General features: G+C 34.4%; 1 protein-coding gene and 1 long non-coding RNA gene across 2 annotated transcripts; both read left to right on the forward strand.

Moving 5' to 3' along the window:
* The first annotated feature begins 2,789 nt into the window (after window positions 1-2,789).
* On the forward strand, window positions 2,790-5,399 carry LOC120172782. The gene is made up of 5 exons (XM_039180155.1): window positions 2,790-3,029; window positions 4,504-4,612; window positions 4,970-5,094; window positions 5,226-5,294; window positions 5,391-5,399. The coding sequence occupies exons 1-5, from the start codon at window positions 2,790-2,792 to the stop codon at window positions 5,397-5,399; spliced, it is 552 nt and encodes a 183-aa protein (XP_039036086.1).
* Window positions 5,400-5,463: 64 nt separating this feature from the next.
* Window positions 5,464-11,131, forward strand: LOC120172641. Its single transcript, XR_005520984.1, has 4 exons — window positions 5,464-5,604; window positions 5,901-6,017; window positions 9,347-9,349; window positions 11,056-11,131. It is a non-coding gene; the product is annotated as an uncharacterized LOC120172641 (long non-coding RNA).
* The last annotated feature ends 124 nt before the right edge of the window (window positions 11,132-11,255 follow it).

Genomic DNA, 11,255 nt, shown 5'->3' on the forward strand with positions numbered 1-11,255 from the left:
TTGGTATGCTAGAGTAACAAGACTAGAAAAGCTGTTGTATTGATCGAGGTGTGAAGACAGATTAAAATCAGTCTTCAAGTGAGAGATTGTTGGAAGTCAAAGTTGGATGGCAACACATGCAACACATGGGCTGCTATATAGGTGGCTGCCTAATTTTGTTGAATTTTGGCTTAGGTTAATTACATTTTTAGTCATTGGATTTTAGGGTAATTTCAAGATTAGTCCCTATGTTTTAACTATAAATACCCTAGCTCATTTAGCTTCAAAATCATTTCTTTCTCCCAATACTAGAGAGTTTCTTGTGAGTAGCGAGTGTTTTGTAAACACCTGTAAATTTTCTCTCTTTAGTCAAATATCTGCAGTAGTCCGGAGACGCAGGCAAATTGGCTGAACTCCGTTATCAATTCCGGGTATTATTTTTCCGCTTTTATTTCGCATTCTCACTAATCTGGTTATAGGGAAATTACTCGTTACTCGTTTATTTCCCAACAATAAGGACATGACAGACTTTTAACCCATTAAACCAATTTCTTGTTGGTTAATTTTTATATATTAACATAACCTACATACATAATTACGTTTTAGTGTCTTCCACACATACACATCTTAATTACCTGCAAAAATAAGAAAGTTTCTGTTTAAATCACTATCATGGTGGCTGTGTTACTTTTAGCCACTATATTACTACGACAGTTTTTTGAATACCCGTTGTCGAAGAAGTCTCGACGTAGCTAAAATTATCGTCGCCGCCATTGCGTTCCTTGATTACCTGGAGAAAGAATGGGGGAATTCAAGAAAGTTTCTGTTTAAATCACTGTTATAGGGGTTGTGCTTCTTTTGGCGACGATGCTACTACCACAATCTTTGTGGACGAAGTAGTCTTGTCGTCGTCAAAAGTAACACCATCACCATTACAGTTAATCGGAGTTTCCTTGAAGATGAATTTCAATCCATAGGGAAGTTCGTTTATATAAAGAGGGTAATGATGACCTAACGAAAATAGAGCCCACAAATTAATTCAACCAACGAAAGGTACATGTAACCACCCATATAAAGTTGATATCTTCTACCTTCCCCATATGTTCATATCTAATACATGTGGTTAGCACGAAGCAAACAATTTCCTTGATAAAAGAATTGTTGTTATTCCTTGAGGTCTCATGTTCAAGCACTATAAATATCAGATGTGTGAGTGTTTAATGTCAAATGATAATGAATTATCTTTGGATGGATACTACCTTGTATTTATCCTAGATTAATCAATATATACATGGGGTTAATAAAAAAAATAGTTTTATTTCCTATCATCTTTGAACTTAGGATTGAATCTTGCACTTTAATTTTATATAATTTGATTTCATTATTTTTACAATGTTAAATTGTTAATAATCGGCCTGAAAAAATAATTTATGGGTTAACTACACTGATGATCACTTATGTTTGTGTTTTGTCCACTTTTGGTCACTGATTTTAAAATACATAAGATATGATTGATGATTATCACTTTTTGTTCTTATTTAATTAAGATATGATCACTTTTGTTTTTATTTATTTAAGATGTGATCACTACGGATTAATTGTCGTTAACAGTTAACAGATTAAGTTACGTGGTATTTTGGTATAATCACACATATGGTCATTGTTATTTACATGTTCTCTCAATGTAGACATACATTTAATAAACTAAAATAAATTTAATCCTCCAATCGAATGATGTCCCGTGTTATCAGTGCCATGTGTCGTGTCACGTGTCACCATTCGGTTGGAGGACTAACTTTATATTTTAATTTAATATATTTATTTTATACCAATTTTCTTTGCTTTGTTAAAATAAAATAAAATAAAATAAAATAAAATATAGTTAGTCTTCCAACCGAATGGTGACACATGACATGACACATGATACCAATGACAGTGGCATCATTCGATTGGAGGATTAAATTTATTTTAATTTATTAAAAGTATGACTACATTGAGAGAATATGTAAATAACATGATCAAATGTGTGATTATACCAAAATATTTAATAACAGTTAACTCGTGGTGACTACATCTTAATTAAAGAAGAAAGAAGGTGATCATATCTTATGTATTTTAAAATCAATGACCAAAAGTGGACAAAATGCAATCATAAGTGATCATCCATGTAGTTAACCCTTAATATATTGATTGAATATATAATAAAATGTTTAAGGACCAACATTACTCAAACTATTTTTTCTTATAAATTCATCTATATAATATATTCAACACAATGAATTGGCAATTATTAGCAAAATTTTATATCATCTGATTAAAAAATATTCTACAAAAAAAAAAATAGAGATTATCTCTAGAGGTTTTAAGTTCGAACGCAACATTTACATAAACTTTTGTGTGTAGTCTTACCAACAGTACCGTGTTTTTGAGTTCAGGACGTGAATGCTATTCCTTTAGATTTCTTAGGTATTATGTTATTCCCATAGTTTTAGACCTTAATGCCCTTAGAGGTGATATGTCTGCATTAGTAGCTCATCATTATGTTGAATAACCAAAAGAATGATAACCATGTACTGATAATGAAATGTTCGAAAGAATGAATTATTCTATAACTCTAAGAACCCACTACTTTAATTATTCTGTAACTCTATGCAGTTACGAATTTAGATCACAAAGTTGAGATTAAGAAACGTACTTGAATTGCATATATATTAATGCCCTCTGGATCATCATCATCATCGTGCATATATAAATCAAAGGACTTTGAGCAACACATAACCGATTTTACATTACTCGGAAGAAGAAAAGAAATGGAGTGCAATAAATGTTGTTTTCAGGTGGTTGCGGTTGTGCTGGTGGTTGTTTTAGGAACGTTGGCCGCAGTCGCAGTAGCCGAGGAACGGTCCCAGAGTCCGATCGCAGCTGAATTCGTTTCTCCCGATTACTACGTCTGTGTAGAATGGTATTGCTGCAGGTTGAAGGGTGCACCTTGCAGAACCTATTATGATTGCTGCCGTCAGAAGTGCGATATGAATACAAGTAATCAACTTGTCTGTTCCGAATAGGAGATGGATGATTATATTAAAAATCTTCTCTCTTTGTTTGTGGAACTCACCAAATAAATGTAGCTGATATTGCTATTGTCACTATTAATTGCTTTTGTAGCCAATAAATTTAATTTTCATCTTATTCGCTCAAATTTAATCCATAACTACATATTATTAGTACTTAATTTAAATATAAAAAAATGATATTAGCAGTCAGCTGGTTTTAGTGGGACAAGACCTTATTCTTTAAATAAAGTTTGAACTTTGAATCTTCGCATTATAAATAAAATAAATTTGATTAAAAGGATTATCGTATAACCTTATTAAAAGAAGGTTCTAAAATCAGATATATTTTTATCAAATGGTTTTGCATGAATCTCCCACTTGTTTAATCCTTCAACCTTCGTAAGTTCTATTTCTCTGTAAAATTTATGAAATTAATTGTGGGTTCATAAAAGCTCAATGAGTGCTTAAATTGGCACATAAAAAAAAACACTTCGCAATGCATTGAAAAACATGTTGAAGCACATTAAGGTCTTTATTATCAACGTCTCAAAATCATGATTTTTAATTGTCACTTACCCGTAGGGATGGCCATGGGTCGGGTCGGGTCGGAACTCGTCGTATTCGGTCCTATGCCTATCCTTAAGCAAATAATGTGTTTTGTTCTTTTTGGGTGAACTTATATGTTAATTCACAAGAAATTTCTTGCATGAATGGTTTGTTAGTTATAGAGAGATGAACATTTTTCCTAGAATTATTATGATGTTCATATGGAAGAATGAATCTTGTTATATTAGTGGCATTGGCTGATATATGTATATGTGTGTTTATATGTACATATATTATTCCTAGTTGTGCTGTTGAGTGTTTGGTTTTTTTATTTGTGATCGATGCTTTAGAGAAAGGCTTGATGGTGATAGCAGTAATCGTAGTAATGGAGTTAGTTGAAAGTTGAAACCATAAAACTTTAAGTTATGACTATCACTGTTGATGAAAGTTAGCTGAAAGAAATAATATGGTTTCAGAAGTGGTTGAAGACCTTAGCAAATGATGTTTAATGATCGAGAGCTTGAACAAACCTTTAGGAATTATAACAAAAATGCTTAACCTCTCAGGGCTTACCATTTGTTCTAAATGGAGTTGGGTAGCATTTCAATCTCATTTGGATGAGAAATTCACAAATGGGGCGTCAATGTCTTGAAACAATTTAGGTAGCTCTGTATTTACTCTTTCTAGGTGTTTCATACGTTCGGGTCCCTGTGATTTCAATTACATTGTTTTACTTTCCATAATTTGCCTGTCACGATCATCATGTTCATATTCCTTGTTTTTTGATGTTGTTCGGAACTTGTCAATCAATTTTGATAGATATTTCTTTATAAGTCGAGTGTGCAGGGTGGAATCATGTTCTTTTACTTAGAATAATAATGCTTTGATTGGGTTTTTCTTACATAAGTTGTTTGTTGAACCTCAGTTTACCATGGATTTGGTTGGCACAGAAACTGGAGATGTACCGAAGCGCTATTCCATGGACATGACCAAAGACTTTGTTCCAATGTCTGTGTTTTCACAGACATCCCAAGGTAAGCATGTGTCATTCCAGGAGACACCAGCCTTTATACTTCACTTGACATGGATGAAATGTTTCTATTACTAAGTTTGTCATCTTGTATTTTACATGATATCCGTCTTTGAACTCCTTCTAGTCAAGTCTTATGCCGTCACTTTACACGGAAATTGGGATATTAATTCTTCTCTTATTAGCAGGCTAAATTGTACTGCTATAATTCGTCTTTCTTTCTGTTCTCTAAAATAGTGCAGTGAATAAATTCGCAATTTTCTTGTTAACTCAAGATGAACTTAAAAAGAAAACTCAGGTTGGAGATTCTATATTGAGAAACACTACTCTTGATATTTATGAAATTTGTCTTGTGTTGCAGGAAAGCTTGCAGTTGAAGGGGAAATACTAAACAAGTTTGACATGAGACCTCATGATGAAAACATCGAGAACTATGGGAAACTCTGCCGTGAACAGACAAACAAATCTATGAACAAATCCAGACAGGTACAGGTTCTAATAATTACTTTATATGTTTGTGTCCTTATTTCCTATGCGGTATTTTTGGTGTTATAATTTACTACATTTTACATTACTTTATCCCCTTTCCCTCACTTTTCCTCTATTCTACATTTCAGGTCATCGATAATGACAATGGATCGCACATGAGGCCAATGCCAGGGATGATTATCGCTGCTGTATTCAATGTACACATACCTACTTTCTTTACATGTAGAATTATCTAGATATTATGTTCTTTTACTGATATTTCCTGTGGGGTCTGTTTTCATCCGCTCTCATAGATGGAATGAGAATATATTTATAATCTGTCCACCATATGCATGAGAAGAGCTGACGTGTCTACAATAGGAAAAGAAGAAGGCACCTACCAAGACATCAGATACAAAACGAACACGGAGGGGTCGTGGAGCGATGGAAGATATTATGTTTAAGCTCTTTGAAAGGCAAACGAATTGGACTTTAAGACAACTGATTCAAGACACAGACCAACCAGAAGTATGTTTCTTACTTGATTATTTCTACCGTCACGGTAACTTTTGAAACCTTAATGCTAATGGCATTCCTATTAATTCAATGCTAGCTGACCCTTTTTCAACACTTACGTTCGATTTTTCTATATGGATCATTAATCTGCAAAAAAAGTCGGGGTATAACTTATTGGCTTCCACTAAATATGGCATTTGAAAGATGTATTGTCATTGGCTCGAAGCATAAACGGCACATATTGTCGTATTGCATTCCGGTCAATAGCTTACGGTTTTCTGTTTCTCCTTTATACTTTCTCTTTGAAGCAATTTCTGAAAGATATACTTAAAGACCTCTGTATATACAACAACAAGGGAACTAATCAAGGATCATATGAACTGAAACCGGAGTACAAGAAAGTTACCGATGGCACTAATCCTTAAGTAAGTTTACTATTCTTTTTTTTTCTTTGGCATAATGATAAAATTATTCTCCAACGTTTGCACAGATGGTCACTTTTGGCCCCTATTTTTTTTAACATTTTACCTCCCAAAGTTTCAATTTTGATCAAAATAACCCATGTTGGATAAAAACTATTAGTTGACTAATAATTAACACATGTTAACTTTACATTTTTACACGCGCTTAGTTGATGAGTGGCATGTGCTATTTCACTCGAAGTGATGACATGGTATATGCCACATCAGCCATGTCACCTGTTGATAAAGAGTAAACAACATAGTGGAGAAGAAAATGAACTCTTTTTATTATATATTGTGAATGGTGAAAATACATCTTTTTATAGGAAAAGTTAGGAGTAAGTTTTCCATTAGAAGTAAACTACTTAGTAGTTATCCTTATCTATCTAACTTTCTAAGAGTTAGTGTTATATTAAAATACTAACTTATCTATTGCATAACCTACACTCCCCCTCAAGTTGGGGAGTAAATGTTGAAAAGACCCAACTTGGATATAATCTCATCAAAGGTAATTCTTGGAAGTGCTTTGGTGAGAATATCTGCTAACTGATTCTTCGTTGAAACATAATTGAGCTTCACCGTTTCACCATTAACCTTTTCAGAGATGAAATGTCTGTCAATCTCCACATGCTTCGTTCGGTCATGATGAACTGGATTCTTTGCAATACTTATTACATATTTACTGTCACTTTGAAGTTCAAACCATTTGTTGGCACATAACCCCATCTCAGTTAACATTCTTTGAAGCCAAATTCCTTAGCAAATTCCAAGTGACATTGCTCTAAATTCTGCTTCTGCACTACTTCGAGACACCACCGCCTGTTTTTTGCTTCTCCAAGTAACCAGATTTCCCCAAACAAATGAACAATAACCAGTTGTAGATCTTCTATCCGTTAATTCACCTGTCTAGCTTGAATCCGAAAAAATTCTTACTGTTCTATCATCACTCTTTCTAAAAATTAATCCATGTCCTGGTGTCATTTTCAAGTATCTTAGAATTCTATTCACAGCCTCTAAATGTTCTTCTCTTGGATAATTCATATATTGACTCACTATACTGACAGGGAACGCAATATCAGGTCTAGTAAGAGATAAATAAATTAGTTTACCTACTAGCCTTTGATACTGTTCTTTGTTCACAGGACTTCCTAATTCTTCTCTCCTTAGCTTCAGATTTGCTTCCATGGGTGTTTCAGTCGGCTTACATCCCTTCATTCCAGTTTCTGATAGTAGATCAAGGATATATTTCCTTTGGTTGATCACTATTCCTTCTTTTGCCCTTGCAACCTCCATGCCTAAAAAATATCGTAAAGTTCCCAAGTCTTTGGTTTCGAACTCCTTCGCTAGTAGCTTTTTCAATCTTTCTATCTCCATGCAATCATCACCTGTTAGAATGATATCATCCACATAGACAATCAAAATTGCCTTTTTGTTGTTTGAAGATGTTTTGACAAATAAAGTGTGATCTGATTGACATTGTTTGTAACCATCCTGAATAATCACCTTTGTAAATCTGTCAAACCAGGCTCTTGGAGATTTCTTAAGTCCATACAAGGACTTTAGTAATCTACATGCTTTTCTTGTATTACTCTTCACACCCGGTGGAATTCACATATATACTTCCTCCTCCAAGTTTCCGTTTAGAAATGCGTTTTTGATGTCTAACTGATGAAGCACCCAATTCTCATTAACTGCTAATGACAGTAACACTCTCACAGTGTTTAGTTTTGCTACCGGAGCAAAGGTTTCATGATAATCAACTCCAAAAGATTGAGTGAATCCTTTCGCCACTAATCTCGCCTTATATCTTTCAATGCTACCATCAGCTTTGTATTTTACCGTGAATACCCATTTGCAGCCGACTGGTTTTTTATCTTTCGGAAGATCAACTATAATCCAAGTATTGTTGTTTTCCAGTGCTTTTAATTCCTCTTCTACTTCCTTTTTCCAATTGGGATCTTTCAATGCTTCTTCCACCGTATCTGGAACAGTAATGCTATCTACACTTGCTATAAAGTTCTTAAAACAAGGCGTTAGCTTTCCATATGCAACAAATCTCTCATTTGGATAATTTCTGCATTTTCTTACTCCTTTCCTTTGATCAATCGGCAAGTCATTATCATAAATTAAAACATTTAATTCAGTGGAAGAACTCTGATTACCTTCTTCATTCTCCAAAGGATTCTCGTTCGGTTCCGGTTCATGACAATGTCCATGCTGTGTGGGGGACTCGGGATTAGGTTCAGGGATTGATTTAGAAATTGGTTTTTTTTCGTCTCTTGTAAATCTGCAACTCGAATTGAGGTATTTGAGGCGAAGTGATATGTTGATCATGTCGAGGTAAATGTGTTTCGGTGGACTAGTTTGGCAAGGATACGTTTTTTGGGTTTGGTAGTGTTGTTTGGTCTGGCTGTAGCGATTTTGTAGGCTTATTCGACTGGTTTAACTGGTTTGACGGTGCTGGTTGATCAAAAAGAACTGGCTGCAAATCAAGTGACAATTGTCGTGAGTCAATAAACTGATATTCATTATATGCTTCCCCTGAATAGCAGTTTTAAGGAAAAAAGTTATTTTTTTCAAAGAAAGTAACATCCATAGTAATAAAGAATTTCTTTCTACGAGGATAATAACACCGAAAGCCCTTTTGAGTCGATGAATAACCCAGAAACACACACCGAAATGCTCGAGGATCTAATTTGGAACTGAAAGGAACATTGTTATAAACGAACACAGTACAACCAAAAACTCTAAGGGGTAACAATGAAGTCATCGATTTAAAATTGGGAAAAAACTAAAGAAAAACATCTCTCGGACACTTAAATTATAACGGTTTACTAGGGAGACGGTTAATCAAATAAGTGGTAGTTAAAAGGGTTTCCCCCAAAAATAGTTAGGAATATTTGTGAAAAAAAGTAGAGACCGAGTAACCTCAAGAATATGCCTGTTTTTTCGCTTAGCAATCCCATTTTGTTGAGGAGAATTGACACATGAAGTAAGATGAATAATCCAGGTTTCCTGAAAGAAAGAACCCAAAACATTGGCAAAATACTCACTACCATTTTCAGAATGAAACATTTGGATTGAACACTGAAATTGAGTTTCAACCATCTTATGAAACCGTTTAAATATTTCACAAGCTTCAGATTTGGTTTTCATGAGAAATGTCCAGGTAGTACGAGTGTGATCATCAATAAATGAAATAAACCATCGAAACCCATGTAAAGATGCGACCCGAGATGGTCCCCAAATATCACTATAGATCATGGTAAATGGTTTGGACGGTTTATATGGAGAAGGTAGATAAACACTCCTAGTTTGTTTAGCAAGTGGACAAATATCACAAGAAAAAGATTTTGGACTCTTATTGACAAACAAATGTGGAAACAATTTTGCAAGATAAAAGAAACTGGGATGTCCTAAACGAAAATGCAATAACATAACATCGGTTGAAGGTTCAAGTAAAGGAAATTGTTGTATAACATGGTAGGAAGTAGATGGGTGGGAAAATAACGTTGCTGGAAGTAGGTAAAGACCCCCACAAAGCCTAGCACTGCCAATCACTTTCCCTGAGCTAGAATCCTGAAATTCACAAAAATCAGAGTTAAATTTCGTGATACAACATAAATCGGCAGACAACTTGCTAATGGAGATAAGATTGCAAGTAAGATTGGGAACATAAAGAACATAAGATAACAAAATGTCCTGATTTATTCGAATAGACCCATGACTGGCAACACTGGATAGAGAACCATCAGCTGTTCGAATATGAGAGATAGACGAGTTGACATGAAAAGTGTGAAAGAGCTGAAGATCACATGTCATATGATCACTTGCACCAGAATCCACAACCCAAGTAGGAGTGGTGGATGTATTAGCCAAAGTAGCAGAAGGAATTCTACCTGCAGGTACTGATTGGGAATGAGTGTTTAACTGACTAAAAAACTGCTGCAACTCTTCCATTTGTTTTTTAGTAAACGAACTTCCTTGTAAATCAGTATTCACAGCACAATTTTCTTGAGTATCACGTTGTTGATGTTGTTTTGAAGACTTCCCATCAATAGGCTTGCCATGTAATTTCCAACAGGAATCCTGCAGATGGCCAACCTTCTTACAATAGTCATACCAAAGTCTCCCCTTCTTTGGCCGAGTAGTAGTTTGAGAGTGAGGGATATGATTGTCACCATTCAATCGGTGACGGGTGATAGAGGCTGAAGAAACATCAGAATTGGGTGAATTAATGAGGATTTCCGAAGTGACCTCCGATGAATAAGTGGTGGAATTCATGATCAACGGCTAGATTTAGGGTAAAAAAAAGGAAAAAAATCGGCTAGATTTAGGTGAAGGATCGGTCACCTAGTTGATACCATGTTGATAAAGATTAAACAACATAGTGGAGAAGAAAAGGAACTCTTTTTATTATATATTGTGAATGGTGAAAATACATATTTTTATAGGAAAAGTTAGGAGTAAGTTTTCTATTAGAAGTAAACTACTTAGTAGTTATCCTTATCTATCTAACTTTCTAAGAGTTAGTGTTATATTAAAATACTAACTTATCTATTGCATAACCTACATCACCAATTAAGCACATGTGAAAATGTCAAGTCAAAATGATGTTGATCGTTAGTTAACTAACGATCTTCATAAAAAAATTATTTTGACCAAAAATTGAAACGTTTAGGGCTAAAATGCTCTTTGTTAGTCAACTAACGATCTTCATAAAAAAATTATTTTGACCAAAAATTGAAACGTTTGGACTAAAATGCTTCAAAGAAAAAGAAGAATAAGGGCCAAAGTAACCATTTGTGCAAATATTGGGGGTAATTTTGTTATTATGCATCGGCCATAAAGTTCACTATGCTTGATAAGCTGCTCTGCTTTTATAAAGAGTTTCATCAGCTGATGTTCATTTGCTCTTTAGCAGGTCTCTGAGCTACTTGGTACCTTTCTTTCTTTTTTTCAAGACCAGAATTCAGAATCATCATCCAATTCTTCAATGCAGGAGAAGGTTCAAGAAATAACCAGAAGACCATTTGATTCTTATTTTAGTATACCGATGATTTCAACAGAGAAAGCTAAATGATGCCATTTTTATCATTTATCTTGGCTCGAGCATATTGGGGTTTCATTTTGCAGTGTTTTGTAATATGACATCATTGGTTTCTTCCAAGTTTTTATTTCTTTGATTTCATCCTGGTAAAT

Source organism: Hibiscus syriacus, unplaced genomic scaffold, assembly GCF_006381635.1.
Source record: "Hibiscus syriacus cultivar Baekdansim isolate YM2019G1 unplaced genomic scaffold, ASM638163v2 tig00111877_pilon, whole genome shotgun sequence".
NCBI lineage: Eukaryota > Viridiplantae > Streptophyta > Magnoliopsida > Malvales > Malvaceae > Hibiscus > Hibiscus syriacus.